General features: G+C 38.0%; 1 protein-coding gene across 5 annotated transcripts in view; it reads left to right on the forward strand.

Moving 5' to 3' along the window:
* DNAH9 (dynein axonemal heavy chain 9) overlaps positions 1 to 22,045 on the forward strand; it is a 232,556-nt gene that overhangs the window by 193,948 nt on the left and 16,563 nt on the right. For all 5 annotated transcript variants that reach the window (XM_039359504.1, XM_039359501.1, XM_039359502.1 and 2 more), the window contains 3 exons: positions 404 to 552; positions 3,055 to 3,182; positions 19,136 to 19,363. In XM_039359504.1, coding sequence (XP_039215438.1) covers positions 404 to 552; positions 3,055 to 3,182; positions 19,136 to 19,363 — 505 coding nt within the window. The remainder of the gene's footprint in view (positions 1 to 403; positions 553 to 3,054; positions 3,183 to 19,135; positions 19,364 to 22,045) is intronic.

Here is a 22,045-nt window from a genome sequence, read left to right on the forward strand (position 1 = left end):
GCAACCTTAAGACCTCTTATTAAAAGCATAAATATTTCTTGTTTAAAATGCATTCCCATTGTTTTCATAAGATGGATAAAGTAGATCTTATTGCAATCTTGAGCTTTCTGAAAATCTAACCTTTCTCAAGGGCAGAGCGTATGATTGGTCAAAGCCATTCACTTCTCTCTCTGGGACCTCAAGTCAATATTCTCTTTCAGTATTGCCAGCTGGCATATTAGGTGAATAAGCTGACAGTTCTTCCACATCTTACTTTTTTTTCTGGTATTGGATTTGGGAGGTGGGGATATTGAGTCTTCAGTCTAGGATAAGTAATTCTCACATCTTACAGTAAATTGTTTCCTTAATTTAGTAAACACATTGTAATTGCCACTTATAATCCTTTAGCATTCTATTCCAACAGGGATTTTGTGGAAGAAAAGCTTGGGAGCAAATATGTGGCGGGACGATCTCTGGATTTTGCAACATCGTATGAAGAGTCAGGACCTGAGACCCCTATGTTCTTTATCCTCTCACCTGGAGTGGATCCCTTGAAAGATGTAGAAAAACATGGTAAATACAATACATCAGAAGCCAAATGACATTACTGCATATGAAGTTGCTTTATCAAAAACAAACAAATAAAATCCCCTTTCTTTGATTCTAGGGAGAGGCATTTTTTTTTCAATTTAGCCACACTGCCATAAAACCCATCATCTTATAATTTATTTATTTACACCTACATTTTTTTGTCCCTTCCACTCAAACACCTGGCACAGTAGTCCTATTTTCACATCTGACTATTGAATTGTGTCTAGCAGAGCAAAATGCCTGATGCAGCCTCTGTTTTGATTGGCTTTGAGAAGACCACTGATAACAGAGATCTACATAAAGTAATTGTGTTGGGAACTCCTAAGACTGAATGAATAATCCCGAACTTTTCCTGATCCTAAGAGTCTGAGATACGGATGGACAAGATTTCCTAGTATGAGGTTTGCTATGTGGTTATGATGAAAGAGTTGAGATCTGAATGTAAGGATATGCAAAAGGATGAATTGAAGAGCTGCAAAATGTAGGCTGAGATAGGCTATACCCATCTGGAATTCAGTTTGATCCAGTATGCACAATCATATGTTTACCCAATTCCTATGAAAGACATGACACCGAGAAACTTATTGGATTCTGACTCAATGCAAAAGCAGTGTGTTTGTATGCAAGCCATATTATCAAAAAGATCAGGAAGCTTTTGAGGTTAGCATCCATTGTGCAGAATTGGCAAATGGATTTTTATTTGCAGACCCTGTGGGTCATGATAATCCATTAATATGCAACACACAAGAAGAGTTACAGTCTTCCCTTTGTTGTTTGTTGAACTCACAACTTGTACATCTGAAAATAATCACAGTTTTTATGTCAACCACTGATGTTGGCATGCTGTCTTAAATGGGAGTATATGCGAATCAGAGCACTCAGGATACAGATGCATCATAAATCCTTGCAGTTGTATATTACAGATGTGTGAAAGAATCCTATGGCTTATTCCCATATTTTCTCTTTGGACCAATATAGAACCAGATGTCAAAATCTGGTTTTGATGTGTGATTTGTTTGTCCAATTGCAGTAAAGAGCTTTTTGTTATTTTAATCAGAAGGATCTAATGCACATCTGATTGCACCGCAACTCCTAAGAGCATTAGTGTAAATAGAGAAAAGATAATTAGAGATGTCTGCAGTAGTTGCTCACAGAAAGGTGTTAGTTCCTCACCTGTACAGAACATTGTTTTTCTTACCTTTGTAGCAATTCTGAATTGTCAGTAGCAAAAAACCTAAAAACATCTTGGGTTGTTCTAAACTCTCTTGTACCTCTTCATTCCACCTAAGAGTTTGCTCATATTGCACTAAACTTGGACTCAAGTTGCTCTCCATTTGACCCGTAGCAGTTGAAGCATCATTGGAGCATTGAACAAAAGGCAGATCCACACTTTCTGCTTGGTTTCCAATCCCAGCCCACTGCAAACGTATCAGTATCGGTGTCTTCCAGTTTTGATCCAAAACTTCTGTGTTCTGATCCAAGCTCTCTTAAACCCTTCAGATGGATGGCCTCTGTGGCATTTTGGTAGCAACCCCAGATCCAATTGGCTGTGGTGCTTGATATACCTTTTCCCTCCAATGGCTGGTCACACAATTAACAACTATTTTTTAAAAAATATATAACCTTACATATATTGTTTAAAAAAGGACACGATCTCTGTGGGTTTTTTTATCCCTTCCCTTCCCAACCCTCCCATCATTTTTCTACAGTATCTCCTTACTGGAAAGTTGTCATTATCTTACAAAGGAATTCAGGAGCAAAAGAGCTTCCCATTTCTTGTTCCTTGAATTACTGTAGCATCAGAGCAACAAGTGCACAGTAAGCGGAGAAAAAAAAGTAAATAAATAGTCTGTGCAATATGAAAGGAGATACTGTGGGAATTGGGGTGGGAAGGCATCTATGTGCAAGTATCTGGGAAAACAAAGGAAAGGCAAAGAGATTTGTGAGGATGGAACAGTCCTTAAAGGCAGGCCCTGTTAGACAAGACTACCTGGGAGTCATCTAAAGAGGCTTGCCTTTTTTTGCATGGATGGGAGGAGCAAGAAGCAAGGGGATAACCATTCAGGCCCCATTGCCAGCTCACAGCAATTTGGATTGGAATTACTGAAGTTGCCTTAAGAAACAGCCAGCAGCATCATGGGAGATAATCAGCTTAGGGTATGGTGCAATATTGTTCCCAAACACCATCACAATCTATGAAGATATGAAGTACTATTTGCAGCAGTGCACTTGGGGAATTAAACAGCAGATTTGGCGATGAGGCATAGTGATGAGACTTTAGATAGGAAGAGAAATGGGAGAGGATTAACACCCACACAGCCATATTTGTTGTGCATTGCAGTCCCAGTTAGAATCAGCCTATTTAAGGCTGCAAAGCTAATCAAGATAGTAGATCCGGTACAAAGCTAAATCTGTGGCTACCAATCTACTGTGAGTTGCTGGCATTGTTTTCTCTGGACTGAAATGCTCACTTTCTCCTTTCAGGAAAGAAACTTGGCTACACATTTAACAACCGGAATCTCCATAATGTCTCACTGGGGCAAGGCCAAGAGATAGTAGCAGAACAAGCCCTCGACCTGGCAGCAGCAGAAGGACACTGGGTTATCTTGCAGGTCTGTGTTCTCTTTTGGTTTGGGAGAAGAGGTCTCTTGCCTGCCTTCAAGCCATCTGTTATCCAGACAGGTGAAAACAGGAGCAAATCTCCCAGTCTTCTGCTGCCTAGAATTCTGTAGAAATACCAGCCTGTGTGACCATTATGTTGGTGGCTAAGAATAAAGGAGTCTGTGGCCTAAAAAAGCCATCTGCATGGTGCTGTCTTGGGAATGGCTACAGTACATTTAGTTTTTACATCAGTACATTTAGTTTGCAAATTGGTGTAATGGCTAACTTCTTCAGAAAGGGTCACATAGTCCATGGAAACAAAGCCACTGGTTGAACTCTCCTTTTCCTGCTGTGGCCTTGAGAAGGATTTGAAGGTTTATATGTTCCAAAATGACAAGTGGGATTCCTATCCACCCTCATTGCTGAATGTAAAATTCACATTTTAATGACTGACATAACTAAGTATACCATTTTTTATTATGTATATGTTTGTGTGTGTGCATGTGAATGTATGTGTGTGTGTGTGTATAGGAAAAGATATCAACATGAGTTTCAATTCTTCATCAAGAAAAGTTGAATTTAGCTGTGCATGTTCTGCATATTTTTCATTTTTCTGGCATCTGCTTGGGAGAGAGAGCTGTGTGAGGTGTACCCTGAAGCTCTGCCCTCTGATCCTGTCATCATTTATTGTTTTGGCATATCACAAGGCATGATTCACTGCAACTTACTTTTATAATTTTAAGGTACAGAAATTAACTTCAAAGAAAATATGTAAAAAAAAATGCTCAGGAAGTTGAATTCTTTACCCGGGCTGAGCTGTCTTTAGAGACTGAACTTGTTCTCTAGGTCTCAGCCAAGGGAGAAGGGAAGAGGTTGTGATGAGAGTATTTCAGCTTTGAGAATGAGGATGGCAATGAGCCACACAATTGCTTATATGTTGGCTCTTTTTATTTAATCATGCTAATATGGCTCATTTAAATGGGGGTGGATTGATAAGTTCCATGAAATATTAAAGCCATGTCAACTATGTACATATTTTCATTTTTTCATTAATCAGGCACTCAAGTTTAAGGAAATCCATCAATCCCGAGGTACCTAATCTTTGCTGTTTTTGATTCCCTTTCCAGAGTATGTTTCTCTTCCAGCCCAGAGGACTGAGGGGATATAGTAAATGAGATGGAAAGGCCCCTTCTACTGCAGTTCATGGTGGATTTAAACCTTGAAGATTAGGATTGTGGATTTATTTGAAAAAGTTATTCTGGGTTGACTTAATATTATCTTAATATAGGAGACAAGATAAATGCAATCCTAGGATCTGTGAAGCCTTCCAAAATGATCACTTTCTTTCTTCCCTTGGGACCTTCTTGAATTTTAAAGTGTTGACTGCTATTTCTTTTTGTAAAACTGCCTTAGTTCTTGGGTTTTCCTGGGAAACATCAAGCCAAGAAGAACAACGAATATGTGCCACTTAGAAGCACTCAGATGTTCATCTCCATATTGTTTCTGGAAAATGCTTAAGGACAGATATTTTTCCAGTTCAGTCACATCATAAGTTTTTCCTCTCTTGAAATTTCTTTTGTAAGTTCTAGTAAGAAAAGAAGCGTAGGATGTATGTATCCACCACAACATAATATTGAGTACAATTTCCTTTTCCAAGCACTTCTGGTTGGAAGAAGCAATGCCAGAAATGGGAAGGGAACCTTTCCTTGAAAGCCCACCCACTGACGTTATCTGGCTCATTAGTAGAGACTAAAGGTTTATAGTGCCATTCCCCTTTGCTGATGTGCACAGTGATTTTCTATTTGCCTCTCCTTAGTTTGACAGGAAAGGGAGCTTTCTGAGCCTGGAACTTAATTTATTTCATACCATCCAGAATGCATCCTGTTGATAATCTTAATTTAAGGCTTAGAATCATATTTGAGTTTGTGCAGTGCTCTTTTCTGTGACAAAACTGGGCCTACAGAATGATCTTGAGAATAGTTTTAATATGTCCTTCCTGACTTGAAAGTCTTTTCCTTTAATCTTTTAAGAGAAACAAACTGCATTGTCTGAGTAATCAGCATATACAGTATATATCCCATTACTTCCACCCAAAATATAGTAGATGATAGGTTACTTGGCAATATAAAGCTTTAAGGTTGTGTCTTCTGGAAGTGTAGGAATTATAACTCCCAGAATTTCCAGTGAGGGAAACAGCTTAAGAAAACATTGCCTTATACTTCTGCACAAGCAGAGCCTCACATTTTGTAACAAGATTGGATTTTCATTCATATTATTATTCCATAATAGTTTTGTTGGTCTGTATTTCTGTGACTTTGTTCAGCACCTCATGCAAAGGGCCTGGAGACAAATAGCAAGCTGTTTCTATTTGAGGTTTTGTATTGTGATGAAACTGATGACATATTTGTCAGTGGTCCTAAATTTTCTTTTCTTTCTTTAAATCCTGTTCCCTGTCCTAATTTGTGAACTACATCTTTGCCTGAAAACCAGAATTTTGGGGGAAAGAATCTAGGCACTACAGTAGCTTTTCTTAACCATAGTCTTTGCTTATTAATCAAAATGCCATCATCTTCCCTCCACAATTGACTTAACAAAATTCCTATATGCTGTCCCATTTTCATATATTAATGTGGTACTGAATTTGGTTCATGTACTAAATTAAATCACAAGGAACTGCTCAACCATAGCAATCCACTGATCAAAAGATCTGGCAGAAATTTCCCTGTTGCATTTTAAATAATTGGTTGACTTGTTAAGCATTAAGAAGTGGAAGGCTTATTTGAGTAAGGAACCAACGAAGCCACCCCCTCCCCCACTTAAAAAACAATTACTTTAAACCTTGAATTCTTTGCCAACCAAATTTGCATCCCAGAATTTCCAGACTATGTATAAATTGGGCACACAAAAGGCAATTAGGCAGAGACGATCATTTTGTATGTCTTTTGCTTTTGCCAGCCATCAGGGTAGAAATAGTACACCGTGCTTCTGACTCTTCTTTAGGCACCACCTTCTAAGGATAACTTTACAGCCCTGGAGAGGTTTTAAGAAACAAAATAGGGTAACTTAGTATTCTTTTGCCACTAGAAACCTCTATCATCCTAACATAAATAAACCTCACCGTATGCCTTCTGGCATGAGTACCCTACAGTATATATTTTGCCCGCCACTAGAATAAAATGCACTCTGGTTTTTTTTTTTTTTTTTTTTTTTTACCTCTTAGGAATGATAGTCCATTTGTTGCATTGGAAAACTCCTCGTCTTTCAAATCTAGCATGAGGCAAGGCTATTTTTTTTTTTATGTGCACAACCCACATCCAGGGTGTATCAAGGGATTTGGGGGCCCTTTTTTGAGGAGCAGATTTTGGAATTGTTGAAATGCGCAGAAAAGTAAGGGTTAATGCTCCTGTCTCAGTTGATATCTGAAACAGGTATATGGCATCTTAGGAAACAGTTTCCATTTTCATTTATAGAGGCTTTTATTGGGGCTTTTACTTATGTAGTGTTTATTTGAATAGGAGGGGAGCAACTGCCCACTGGGGATGCTATAGCATGGATTTTCTAGTGCTCTAGTGCTATTCTATTCCCTTAGAATAATCAGTAAAATGAAAAATATACAGCTGATTGTTAGCGATTACTTTGCAAATACAAGCCCAGACAATGTTTACCAAATATTAAGGTATTTATATTAAAAATCAATAAAATATATATTTTTTAAAAAAGAAAAATATACAGCTAAGATAGGGACATGCAATTATTTTTGGTCGGACCTGCAGTTTTAAAATTATTATTTTATTAGCTGAGAGCTAACGAGAATCTTTTTGACCTATTTTCCCCTACTTGAATGAAGACGGGGTAATTTTACTTACAGCAGCTGCTTGGAAGCTTAGCATACTTATTTTTTTTAACCCACCAATGTATTTTGGAGAATTCTGAGGGGGGGGGGGAGACTGCAAAAAAAGAGGCCTGGAAGCTCATGGGTTTGGGGTACCTCATCCCCTAAAGATGTAAGTGTATATGTGCCATTCCTTTGGCTGAAAAACACCCACCATAAACCACACTAGCATAACATTTATTGCTCAGAGGTGTCAGGCTGATTACATCCCCTGGCACCGAAAGAATAGTCAGAAAAGTGTCTGAGGTTGTACCCACAATAAATTCCAATGGCTTATTGCCTGCTGAAGAGGTAAAACATTACTTTAACCCTGAAACACCCAAGGACAACTTAAAGCTGCTTCAGGTGTATATTGGGGAAAAGATGGAAGTCAAACTCACATTAATACAAGAGGAAGGGCATATTTATGCCATAGTTAGATCCAAGAAGGGAAAGTCTCCCCCATAACAGAAGAAAGCTGGTGGATAGGGGGTACCTTGCTCAATAGTAGTAACTGTGAGAGGGATCTTGGAGTCCTAGTGGACAATCACTTAAATATGAGCCAGCAGTGTGCTGCAGCTGCCCAAAAAGCGAACACAGTGCTGGGCTGCATTAACAGAGGGATAGAATCAAGATCTCGTGAAGTATTAATACTACTTTATAATGCCTTGATAAGGCCACACTTGGAATACTGCATCCAGTTTTGGTCACCACGATGTAAAAAAGAAGTTGAGACTCTAGAAAGAATGCAGAGAAGAGCAACAAAGATGATCAGGGGACTGGAAGCTAAAACATATAAGGAACGGTTGCTGGAATTGGGTATGTCTAGTTTAATGAAGAGAAGGACGAAGGGGGACATGATAGCAGTGTTCCAATATCTCAGGAGCTGCCACAAAGAAGAGGGAGTCAAGCTATTTTCCAAAGCGCCTGAAGGCAGGACAAGAAGCAATGGATGGAAATTAATCAAGGAGAGAAGCAACCTAGAACTAAGTAGAAGCTTCCTGACAGAACAATTAATCAGTGGAACAACCTGCCTCCAGAAGCGGTGAATGCTCCAACACTGGAAGTTTTTAAGAAGAGACTGGACAGCCATTTGTCTGAAATGGTATAGGTTTTCCTGCCTGAGCAGGGGCTGGACTCGATGACCTCCAAGGTCCCTTCCAACTTTATTATTATTATCATTCATCGCACAGTCAGCCAGATGTTCAGCCTGGATTTGGCATTTTGTCTACCTTATTATTATTATTATTATTATTATTATTATTATTATTATTATTATTATTATTAAATTTTATATATTCTGGCATCTTGTTTGTTGCGGTGATTTATCAGAAGTCTTCAGGAAGTCCACAGTAATGGCAGGAGTCATTCTGATCATGATCCAATAATTGACAACTAATATTGTGAGGCATATTGCCTCTGATGTGGTAGATAATCATTATTGATAGTTATTGATAACAAACTATGAATTGGTCTAATTTATTTTAAAGTTATGGTAGGAGTGGCTTTTAAAAGCAGCATTTTAATAAATTATGTTGCCTGTGTTGGGTATCTTGCTAACATCATGATACACAATGCAATCAGCTGGTCTGGCAAGAATGTCTGCTCTAGGCTTTCTCAGTGTGATATTCCCCAGATATTTTGGAAATGGAATTCCCTTACAGATGCAAGTCAAACAATCATGAGAGGTACCAATTGGGGAAGGTTGAGCTATAGAAGATGTAAAGTATCCTGATGTAACACTTTTTCATTGCATCTCTGCTGAATGGAGTAGGAGAAGATCAGTGATAAGATAAATTATTGGTTTGTATGCTACTATTTCTAAGAGTTACCTTAGCAACATCAATGTCTTTTTTAATAATAATTTTTATTAAAGTTTAAAAACAAGATAAAGAACTAGTACAAATCAAGAAAAACAATGAAAAAATATAAAAAGTGTAAAGAAAAAAAGGGAGAAAAGAAAGAAAAAATATAAAAGATATGTAAACTATATTTTTTACATATCCTGTATCAGGATAAGTATAAACATTTTCAGTAACTTATCATTTTCTCTAACATTTCAGCCAAAGATCTCTTCTTCCCATATCTCACCCCTTATCTATAATCAAATTAGAAAACCTCATCATTCAATCTTAATCAGCAAAAGTCCAGTAAGAGTTACCAGAAACAAAATGTGCATTTTAATCTTAATCAAATAAATCGGTTTCATATTTCTTTCCAGTTTACACAGTAACTTATCATTTTCTTTAAAAATACAACATTTTTTCTTTTCCCATATAATTCTGTGTATATCTTGTTATTTTTAAATCCTTATCCAAGATTTAAAGTCTTAAAGGAAATTTCTGAGTGTACTCTTGCCAAATATCCTTGAATTCCTCCAAAGTTAATATACTTTTCTCCATTCTATATTAGTGGATGTCTTTTAAAATTATAATCTTTAGTTCTTTCTGGTTGCTGCTAGTGTCTAGCCCTCCTATCACGTTTTTGTCTAATCCTCAATATTTTTCCACAGGATTTTTTTTTAATATCTTAATATATTTTTAATAGAATTTTAAACAATCTACATGAAGGATTCTTACAATTAATTTCCAAATCTTATTTCAAATCCATCTGGTCCCTTAGACTGTTTAAAACTTTCTAAAATCAACATTCTAATCATCCTTTTGCTGCTTATTTCAGAATATTTTTAATGCTCTTATGAAGCTTCTTTCACTAAGGATTGAAGGAGGATCATCTGGTATAATGTACTTGTTCTTTTGAAGATTCTTAATATCAAAAAAACAAAGAAACAAATAAAAAAAACCAGTTAACAAGCCATTCCTTGAAGTGATTAAGGGCATTAAGGCAAACCCAGTGTCACTTTAAAGGCTCCAAAGCACAACTTAAGTAAAGCTGACTCTCTTGATTCAGAGACTGCTGTTTTACAGTCTCATTGTGGGGGGGCATCTGAATGGAGCACTAGCGGTGATCTCAGCTCCTCCCCTTTATCTAGAGAGGGATTTTGATGCACTGATCTGTTTGCCAGCAAATTGTTCTCCATGATTTTCATTTTACTGATTACTCTAAGGGTCCCACAAAAAGCAAAGCTATGTCTATCATGGAAGTCCATTGCAACACCAATTTCTTTCAAATAATGTTTTAAAACATGTACCCACATGTGTCTATTGTATGTGCATTTCCCTGGACATTTCTCTGGTAAATTAGACAAGTAGCTGCTTTCCTTTCAATACTACTCACTGGGTGCCTTTCTAACAGCTGTGTCCATCATGGAAGTCCATTGCAACACCAATTTCTTTCAAATAATGTTTTAAAACATGTACCCACATATGTCTATTGTATGTGCATTTCCCTGGACATTTCCCTGGTAAATTAGACAAGTAGCTGCTTTCCTTTCAGTACCACTCACTGGGTGCCTTTCTAACAGGAGCATGCTTGCATATGCTCAGATTCTCCCACATAGCAAAGTTAATCTTCAAAAGGAAAGGGATGTACATTACATGGAATTTTCAATATCAAAAGCCAGGAGTAGCTGATGATCACACCTTTGCAGAAAGTAGCTTTTGTTTTTAATTTAACATTTTTAAAAGAACCATGGAATCATGGAATTAGGAAATACATACTAATAAAATTTAACTTTAAAATTTTCAAAAACCATTTAACTCATTGACTAATTCCTCATTACCAAGTTAGTACTCCATATGAATTCAAGGCAAATGAGAAGGGGATGGCAGACTATGAGAAAAGCAATCATGTGTCCTGACCATTGAAACTTCTGAACCAGATCATAAATCACAAAGTTCATCATAACTTTGAACAGATATTAAGCAACCAATCATAAGTCAAAGACTATCCATAAAACATCTTCAATAGATACATATAACATATAATCAGACATATAACCAGTCATTTAGTGACCCTTTGAACTTACAATGGGTCCCTCAAACGCTACTTAACATCTGAAATCAAAGTTCCAACAGCTGCCTCTGCTCTGTGCTCACATAATTGCCCACAGAAAAAAATGACAATAAAGGTTATCTTATCTTATCTTATCTTATCTTATCTTATCTTATCTTACCTTACCTTACCTTACCTTACCTTACCTTACCTTACCTTATCTTTGTGAGCATTTGGCAACTGGCCTGCATTTACAGCTGTTTGCAATGTCCGTAATCAGGTGGCTGCAATTTATGCCATTTTGCTAGAATCTTCTGTTTAATTCTGGTTTCTTGCAAAAAAAAAAAATGCCTATGGTGAAACTATGCTTAACTGTGTGTTTGCTTAATGATCCACTGGAAAAAAAAGATTGTAAAAATCAGCTGTGGTCACATGACTCATGACACTGAGTGGCATGTAACTGTGGGCTCAATCACAATTGTACATCGAGGGCTACCTTTTCTTTGACTTCTGAATTATTCATCCTTTGACTGTCTTTTTTACCGTGCTTTCTGCAAATAATTCAGTAAAGAGAGTTTGTTATAAACAAAAGAAATTCCACCAGGTTCAGCAACATGAATGGGTGGGTTTTGCATCATTTTGAAGTGCAACAATAAAGTGGCTTTAGCAGATTGGTGAGAAATAACTCAGTGGTGTATGGGTATGTGTCTGTTGCTTTTTTGAACACCAATAAGCTCCAGGAACTGTCTTGGGATACACAAAACTTGGCATCTGGACAATTTTAATCAGTCACATGTTATCCAGGCAGCTGAACCAAATAATTTTCCAGAAATGTAATGCAACAGAAGAAAAACAGCCGCCATGCCTAGTTCATTATGATGAAAGCTGTGTTCCCAAGATTGCCTGGGACACACAGTAAAAAGCCTAAATTCCTAAATTATGCTGTCTTAATCATGCTGTACACAAGTGCCTGTTGTGTTCTGTCAGGTTTTTTTCCCCTCAGAAATCTGAGGACTGTTTGCACTTTTTAGCTTGTGCCCACACTCTCTTTTCTGTCTTATTCTTGCAATTTGGAACTCTAGGAGCTGTTCTGAACTATTAAGTGAAATGAGAAAGATTTTGCTGACTGTCAGAGTGCACAGTTGCTGCTCATAAGGACATTCTGTTCTTCCAGTTCCGCTTATCATTAATTGATCCAGTGCACGCAATCTTGGGTGCTTGCTTTCAATTCAAGCAAATAAAATGTCTCTGTATCCAGGCAGTGCATTTGTGCTGCAGCACTTGGTAAAACTCCGGGTCCAAATTCTGATCCTTTTCTAAGTCAGTTTACTATGCTGATCACCATAATGTTATGTTTGATTCAGTTGTGCCATTAAATCCTTTGAGGCATTTAGGATTCTACATTAAGTTCATGTTTCTAATTTTACTACGTTCTTCTTTAACCTGTGGTTTGTCCTTTATAAAATATCCCAGAACTTTAGTTAAACCAGTAATAACTTAGTTTATTTACAATAACTGAATATGCAGCATATATAAACCTTAAATCTATTTTTCCCAGTAGAAATCTTATTTCCCACAAAACTCCAGCTTGTGTTCTTCTTCAGGACTTCCTTTCAGAATGACATATTGGTTCCTCTTTATCTATATTGGCTGGAGAATATATTTCTTGTCATTTGATTTGCAAGCCATATATAGTATAACCCATATATACATACATAGTATTAAATGATCAGTTAATTTCAGGGGAAGCAAGGTAGCAAAGAAGTTACTGGTAGTTTCTTCTTTGATTACCTCTGCCAAGGGACCTGGGGACTGGACTGTTGAACCACGTGGCCTCCAGTTGGTTAATGCCAGGTGACCAGGTCTGTTTTTAACAAGATCACATCCATCCACAATTTGGTGGTGATGAATGGGCAGATCTGGCATGTATTACTGTGCAGAGGATGGAGGGAATGACCTTGAGGGACATGTAGACCTGGCCTTTGCACTGGAAGTTTTTAAGAAAAGACTGGACAGCCATTTGTCCGAAATGGGTGTAGGGTTTCCTGCCTGAGCAGGGGTTGGACTTGATGATCTGCAAGGTCCCTTCCAACTTTATTACTATTATTATTATTATTATTATTATTATTATTATTATTATTATTATTATAATCATCATCAATCATCGCACAGTCAGCCAGATGTTCAGACTGGATTTGGCATTTTGTCTACATATCGAGTCCTTACCCAGAACCTGGGATAGGCAGATGTGGATGTTTGATGGTATTACAGGTATCGTCGCAGGATGGAAGCAGTTCCTAATAAGGCCGCCTTTTGCAATTGACTAATAGCGAATTTGTCAATGCCAATGGTGTTCAAGTGGTGCTCCAGTTGTTTTGGGATTGCACCCAAGGAGCCTATGACTATTGGTACTACCCTTGCTTGCTTTTGCCACAGTCTTTCTATTTCTATTTGTAGGTCTTTGTATTTTGTTATCTTCTCCAGTTCTTTCTCTTCTATTCTGCTATCTCCAGGCACTGCCACGTCCACTATCCAGACTTTTTTGTCTTTCTTATCGACAATTGTTAAGTCTGGGGTGTTATGTTGCAGGTGCTTGTCTGTTTGAATTCTGAAGTCCCAGAGCAGTTTAATTTTATCATTTTCTATGACTTTCTCTATTTTATGATCCCACCAGTTTTTGCTTACAGGCAAATGATATTTTTTGCAGATCTTCCAATGCACCATTGTTGCTACTTTGTCATGCCGCTGCTTGTAATCAGTTTGTGCAATCTTCTTGCAACAGCTTACCAAGTGGTCCACTGTTTCTTCAGCTTCTTTGCATAGGCGGCACTTACTGTCTGTTGCTGTCTTCTCAATTTTGACTTTGTATGCATTTGTCCTTAAGGCTTGGTCTTGTGCAGCCAGAATTAGTCCCTCGGTCTCTTTCTTCAATTTTCCTGCTCTTAGCCATTGCCAGGTCTTGTTATTATCTGCTTTCCCAGCTATTTTTTTCATGTATTGGCCATGTAGTGCTTTGTCTTCCCATGCCTCTATTCTGTTCTTTATTTGGTCTTTCTTGTAGGCCAGTTTGGTCTCTCCAGTAGTTAGTAAGCCTTCCTGATATACTAATTTCAGTGCATCTTCATCATTGTTCTTCAGATATTCTTCCAAAGCCATTTTTTCTTCTTCAACCATCTGATGTACTTGTAGCATTCCACGCCCACCTATTTGCCTTGGTAGATAAAGTCTATCAATGTCACTGCGTGGATGAAGGGCATGATTCATTATCATTATTTTTCTGGTCTGCCTATCCATTGCTTTTAGTTCTGCTTGAGTCCAGTCCACTATTCCAGCTGTGTACCTAATGACTGGGATTGCCCAGGTGTTGATTGCCTTTATGGTATTTCCTCCATTGAGTTTGGATTTAAGATCTTCTTCACTCTCTTGATGTATTCACCTCTAATCTTTTTCTTGACTTCAGTGTGCTTGATGTTGTCAGCTTGAAGGATACCCAAGTATTTGTAGTACTCTTCCTCATCCAGACTCTTAATGTTATTTTCGTGGGGCATCTTGATTCCTTCAGTTTTCACTATTTTTCCTTGTTTGATAGTAAGTGTGGCACATTTGTCCAAGCCAAACTCCATTACAATATCTTGGCTATATATACGGACAGTGTTGAGCAGCGATTCTATTTCAGATGATGTTTTTCCATACAGCTTCAGATCATCCATGTAAAGGAGGTGGGATAGTCTGGCAGATGTTTTTGATGTTTGATAGCCATGTCCTGAGTTATTCAGTATTGTTGACAGAGGAAACAGTGCAATAACAAATAGTAATGGTGATAATGAATCTCCTTGAAATATTCCTCTCTTGATATTAACCTCTCCCAGCTCTCACCATTGATCTGCAACTGTGTCTTCCATTGTGCCATCGATCTTTGCACAAATTTTCTGATGTTTCTACTGACTCCTGTTATTTCTAGGCACTTTATTATCCAATCATGTGGCAGAGAGTCAAATGCCTTTTTGTAGTCAATCCATGCCACATTCAGGTTGGTCTTCCTTCTCTTGCAGTTTTCCAAGATCATTTTGTCTATTAGGAGTTGATCTTTTGTTCCTCTGCTATTGGGGCGGTTTCCTTTCTGCTCAGGTGGAAAGAGATTGTTTTCAACTAGATGCTGTTGTACTGCATCAGCTACCACACCAGTTAGTAATTTGAAAGTTGTTGGTAAGCAGGTAATTGGCCTGTAGTTACCTGGTGTTGCCCCTTTTGCTGGATTTTTCATTATTAGGTAGGTTTTCCCAGTTGTTAGCCACTTTTCAATTTCTCCTCCTTGTAGTATATTGTTGAACTGCTTGGCAATGAGTGGGTGTATAACAGTTAGATGTTTCAACCAAAACCCATGCAGTTCATCTTCACCTGGTGCTGACCAATTTTTGATTTTCTTTGCTCTTTTTTCTACCATTTTTGTTGTTATTACTAGTTCTTTCATTTCAACTTCTGTTTTATTTGCATCCACCTCTTTTAACCAAGCCGCATCCTTGTTGTATTTCTTTGGGTTATCCCATATCTGCTTCCAGAACTGCACTGTTTCTTCCTTGTCAGGTACTGACTGATTCCTTGCAGTTTCTCCATTGATGGATTGGTAGAAACGTTTCTGATTGGATTGAAATTGGAGGTTCTGCCTATAGTTTGCAATTCGAGCTTCATATCTACTGATTTTCCTGGCTATAGCTGTTATTTGTTGCTTTATTATTTCCAGTGCTTCCTTGATCTTCCTTGTTTCTAAGTGGTATTTCTTGATTAGGTATTCTTTGGTCTTCTTGTTCTTCAGCTTCTTTTCTTTCATCTGTTCTAGCTTGCTTGCATGTGATCTTAACTTGCTGATCTTATTTTCTAGTCTAACCTTCCATTTTTCTGGTGCACTGTTTGTTTGTTTTTCTTTTTTGTTGATTTTGCATCCCAGGTATTCTGTTATAACTGCAGCTGTGCTGTACATTAGTTGGTTTGTTTCTTGCAGTGAATTGGTGCTTATACTTGATATTGCAGTATTTGCATCTTTTAATGCTTGTACTAGCTGTTTCTTTGGAACAAGCTTCAATGCAGTAGCCTTATTCTGTTGTTTTTGTGCTGTTCTAGATGCTCAGTTATTCTTTGTTTCAATTCTTTTATTTCTTTAGTTAGAGGGTTTTGTTCTTCCTGAGGTAGAGGTGCCTGGTTTCCAAATGAGAACAGTTGTATATCTCTGCTAGATTCCTTCACTGCCAACTCCCCCTGGTTTGCCTCTACATTCTGAATTACTTCTGGTAAGGCTTTGATTTCTTTGCCCTGGGTAAACCTTTGCAGTTCGTCCAATTCTGTTTCTGTGAATACTTTATTTCGTGTTATAAATCGGCGTTGATCTGCTAGTCTCTGTTCTGTTATTTCTGATTCTGGATGCTGTTCTTTCCAGAACTGGTGCATTCCTTTTAGATATCCTCTTCTTGTTGGACTTGATCTGTAGTAACAGATCATTATTTCTTTGTTTTCCATCACTGTGTATCTGCGACGGGTAAACACCTTTTCTTCCAGTAGTCCTGAGCTGCTGGCCCTGGTTGTTCAGCCAACAGTCCTGAGTCCTGTAACCCATTTTTCACCAGATATCCAGGAACTCCGATATCTAGCGCGGACCTTGTTAACCTGGGCGACGTCCGAGCTGGTATGGCATTCTGAAATTTACGTCTCACCATATTTTTTATGGGAGAGACACTCTTTGTCTGACTCCTCTGATGAGACCTGTCCAGTATGGTTGAACCTCTGGCATAGCTCTCATCTTCCTCAGAGTACACAAACCCCACAACCACGTCAAGGTAGTGCCTCACTGGGGGATTATTATTATTATTATTATCCCGATCTGGAAAGTATTACCATCTGCCCTTTGTTGTGGCAGAACACTCCTTGTTCCAGATACAATTGTTGCCCATTTTCTCCACAGGGCCAAGTCCATTCAGAAAATCTCTCTTAGCTGCCTCATGGATTCATTTGGTTTCCAACATGCACTTGGAGAGTTTCCTGATAATCTTGAGGACCTGATTCACTGCTGACATGAGACAGCATCTTGGTTCCTTGACAAAGTTGCTTCTGAATGGCCTCTGTTTTTGGGGCAATCCTACTTTGCCATTGGTTCTCTGATGACTTCAGGAGCTGAAGCGACAGAAACCTCACTGAAAGACAGACTGAATTTGACTAAGTCTGGATATGTCCCCTAGTTCAGGCCTATTCTGTGATGATAAGACAGTAGAAATAAAAGCCCTGCTCCTCTCCTTGCTTTTCAAATTAGAAAGTGAGTCTGTGTCTTCAAGAATTATAGCATGAAGACTAGACTGGGTGGGGATGCTGTTTTATTGGGATGGAGTGCCTCTTTCTATTCTCAGAACAATCCTTTTTTCATTTTGTGAATACTCCCAATATTACCAATACAAAGTCCTGATGAAGTTTGATCAATGGCTAAAAAGGAGGATAATCAGACCCATCTGAAGAAAGCACAATAATTTTAGTTCTGCTCATAGATAGTTACATTTCATTTCTATAAAAGGACTGATTTGTTCTCTGGTACGAACAAATGAGAAAATATATACATTTTTTTCCCCTTGTCCTAGAATGGCTTCCCTTTGACTTCCTGCACTTGGCCTTATTGGGGATTGGCATGCAGTTGGCTTTTGAAATAGCACTCATTCCCAAAAGGCCATAACATTTTTTTAAAAAAGGTACATTAGCTTCTATTAGCAAAAGGATTGTGCTGTGTTGTATTCTTGAGCCTTTCAGATGTATTCCCAGAAGCTAAGCTTTAATTTGTACCTGAAAGCCAACAAACAATAGCCACTTTTTATTTTGGAAGTGAAAGGTTTTCAAAGTCTTTCCCATTTCCAAGATAAGAATTTCCACATGCTTTTCAGCAGTTCTTCCTCACACAAAGACCCTGATTATCTAAATTGATGGCTCTCTACTAGCTTAAAGCTATCATTCTGATCTGTGGATTGTGATAAATAATATGCCTTGCTGAAGATGTGTTCAGTTTCATATTTTTTCAGCATTCTGCCATTGTTATGAGCTTTGCTTATTTATTGAAATCTGGGCTGTGTCGGAAATTAGATTTTTTTGTGCACTAGAAACAAGCAGGACATGTTCAGAAACCACCTACTTTCGTACATCCCTATTCCTTGGCTCTGTGCAGCTGTATTTCTGGCTTTGAGGTAGATGTCTGGTCTGGATTTCTCGATCTTGATAGAATAATTTAAGCCTTCCTTTAGTGTTTTCATTACTCATAGATCAAAGTTGAAAGGTTTGATAAAAGTTTCTTTAATTTAGATTTATTTCCTATTTTTTTTTATCCAAAGAAATATATCTTTGCTTTTGCCTTCCTTAATGGAGTTAATCATACAAAGAACCAGGAAAACAATGCTTTCTTTTATAGTGTCCATGCTGGTATCATGTTTGAGCTTTTCTCAGATAACATCATAAGTTCCTGTCCTTCCATCTTATCAGGCAATATGTTGTAGGGTAGATATCGCAGTTGCTGGGAAGATTCAGTCTCAGCTTGCCATATAAAACTCACTGGGTGATTTTGGGCCAGTCAGTGTTTCTTAGCCCGATCTATGCTGGAATGGTGGAAAACTGAAATGAGTAATTCTGAACAAAAGTGCCACCATTGCAAATATTTGAAGACCTCAGCTGAGCAGAATGTGAAATCTGATTTTCCGGTAACTAGCTTAGATTTCAAGGATGGATTATTTCATTGAAAATAATCAAGCAACTTTATTTCAGCTGTTTATGGGAAATTTGTTTTGTCTGGAGGAAATAATGTTATTTCAGTAACAGTACATTATTCTAACACACAGAATACCATCATCATCCCTAAGAAAACAAACACTCAGAACTGTTTCCTTAATTGCTAGTTATTTGTCTCGATTATTTGCATTTCAAAGTGTAGAAAATCCACATTGTTTATGTGCAGCTAATGCCTGGGGAACTGAATTATAGTGCTCAGAGCTATTAGGCAAGGTGTTTTTTCTTGGTGTGTGTGTGTGTGTGTGTGTATATGCGTGCGCGCGCATCAGAGTGCTTCTTATCTCCTGGAAGATATTGATGCAGTAGCTGCTTTAAGAGAAGGATCTAATAACTTTGTCATTCTTTCCTAGAACATTTAAGAGAAGGATTAATAACCTTGTCTTTCTCTCCTAGAATATTCACCTGGTGGCCAAGTGGTTGAGTTCTCTGGAGAAGAAACTAGAGCAGCACAGCGAAGGTAGTCACCCTGATTTCCGGATCTTTATCAGTGCAGAACCGGCAGCTTCTTCTGAGAGCCATCTGATACCACAGGGTATCCTTGAGAATTCCATCAAAATCACAAATGAACCTCCAACCGGGATGCATGCCAATCTGCACAAGGCTCTGGACAACTTCAACCAGGTATCTCTCTACCTGTCCTCCTACCTCAAGGAGATTCTTGATCCTCTCTTTCAGAGCCAAGCCAGGAAAGTATATGCAATTGGACTAAGTTAGCTCCATTCAGGCCTATTATAATGAAAGTCAAGGTATTAGCACTTTGAGGTGAGCAGGAGGTACCTGGAACCTCATCTCAAGAATTGAATTGTGCATGTAATCTCAAAGTCCCTTCCAATATTGTTTGTCTAAACTAGCCAAGCACTTCCTCTTCCTCTTGACTAGGCTTGCTTTGAAGACGGGAATGAATTTTTGAAATGTAAGGTTCTCAGCCAGCCCAATCTAGTAGGTTGAAATATTGGCATTCTTGCTTTTGGAGGGAGAGTGCTCTGCTTCTTAGCTTTCTAACAACTCTTGTCATTACTCAGTACTCTTCGGGGAGACCACTGGATGCCTGAGTTGGCATGGCTGAATGAAGATTAGTGCTGTCATGTTTCTTTTGTTCCCATCTTCTATCATTCATACTTCATCATAAACTGGGAGGAGAAAAGAGTATTAGGTAGATTTACCACCTTGAGATTTATAAAAAATAAAGGTGCGATATTAAACAAATAAACACATTCCACAAATACATTCTAACAAAATGAAATTCAGTGGTGAAAAAAGTAAGGTTCTACATTTAGGCAAGAAAAACTAAATGCACAGGTACAGTATAGATGGTACCTTGCTCAATAGTAGTAACTGTGAGAGGGATCTCGGAGTCCTAGTGGACAATCACTTAAGTATGAGCCAGGAGTGTGGTGCAGCTGCCAAAAAAGCCAACACAGTGCTAGGCTGCATTAACAGAGGGATAGAATCAAGATCATGTGAAGTGTTAATACCACTTTACAATGCCTTGGTAAGGCCACACTTGGAATACTGCATCCAGTTTTGGTCACCACGATGTAAAAAAGAAGTTGAGACTCTAGAAAGAATGCAGAGAAGAGCAACAAAGATGATCAGGGGACTGGAAGCTAAAACATATAAAGAACGGTTGCTGCAATTGGGTATGTCTAGTTTAATGAAGAGAAGGACGAGGGGTGACATGATAGCAGTGTTCCAATATCTCAGGGGCTGCCACAAAGAAAAGGGAGTGAAGCTATTCTCCAAAGCACCTGAAGGCAGGACAAGAAGCAATGGATGGAAATTAATCAAGGAGAGAAGCAACCTAGAACTAAGTAGAAGCTTCCTGACAGAACAATTAATCAGTGGAACAACCTGCCTCCAGAAGCGGTGAATGCTCCAACACTGGAAGTTTTTAAGAAGAGACTGGACAGCCATTTGTCTGAAATGGTATAGGGTTTCCTGCCTGAGCAGGGAGTTGAACTAGATGACCTCCAAGTTCCCTTCTAACATCATCATCATCATCGTCGTCATCATCATCATCATCACAGAAAGAGGAGTGAATATTTCTTTACTTGCTTCTACAAATCTGATAGTATCTCAAAATGGCTGATTTATTTTTACAAAGCATTTCATCATCCAAAAAACTGCTATGACAATACCTCTGTACTTTTATTAACTGCTTTGTGCTTCTAGTTCAAGCAATACAACTTGAATTCACATAGAGATGCTGAAACGTTATCTGGTTATCTGATGGGTGGCTATATTAAGTGTTTTAAACAAACAAATAAACAAAGAGTTTATTACCATATTACTTTTAAGTAAAAAGGGTATGTTTTGTGTTGCATAAACACTCTGTTGTTCTTTCAAGTTTGCAGTCAGAGAAATGTGTGAGGATAAATAAGCACAAGGTATATTTGTTCTAATGTTATGACTCAGGCCTTTGTCTCACTTTTCATCCAAGAGACTAGCACATTTGTGGGAAAGAATTATTCCCAAGGCTTGTAAGCACTATTTCTAACTTACACTCAATGTTGAGTGTTGGCTAACCACGCAACAGCTCTTTGTTTTTCTGTTAATCTGCCACAAACAATCAAGAATACTCTTGAACATTGTTATGGGAGATAGGGGGGAATAAAATTGATCATCTGATAACATTCACTGATTCCAATTCCAGGCCATGGAGATTCTTTCCCCATGACTTTATTTAGATCAGAAAGTTGTCTAAACAATTGAAACAGAACAAGCCCTTTTTCTTCCACATTTGTCAGTCACATCATTCCTTCAACTATCCATCTAGTCTCCAAACCTTGCTATAAGCAGATTATAAGAACTGCCATCATCTAATAGAGATTCCTATGCAATGTAAAAGATCAGGCCATATGAGAGAGAGTATTTGATCAGCTACAAATATTCAGAAAGCATGTTTTTAGATGATGTTTTAAAAAAATCAGATATAAGCATTATGGCAACCATAAAGTGATATTTTATTTGTACAGAAAAAAATCTTTAAGTAATTTATTTATTAATAAGTAGTGAAAAAACGTTAGCAGGGAAGCTACCAAAATGGATTATCAATAGAAAATAAACTAAGTAAGTTTGGAAGTCAACATTGGCCTTCTCACAACTTCTCAGATCAATGCAAGTAATGAGGATGAGTGGAGATTTTCATAATCCCAGATACCGTTGTCCAAATTCTTTGTGTGGGTCAGTGTCTCATTATTTCTCTTCATTTCATTTGGCTCCAACCCGAAGACTTATATCATAGTTGTCCAACTTTTTGGCTTACCTGGGTTGCGTTGAGTGCAGAGGAATTGTCTTGGACCC

The sequence above is a fragment of the Crotalus tigris genome, unplaced genomic scaffold (genome assembly GCF_016545835.1).
Source record: "Crotalus tigris isolate CLP2741 ecotype Arizona unplaced genomic scaffold, ASM1654583v1 scf7180000019078.1875890, whole genome shotgun sequence".
NCBI lineage: Eukaryota > Metazoa > Chordata > Lepidosauria > Squamata > Viperidae > Crotalus > Crotalus tigris.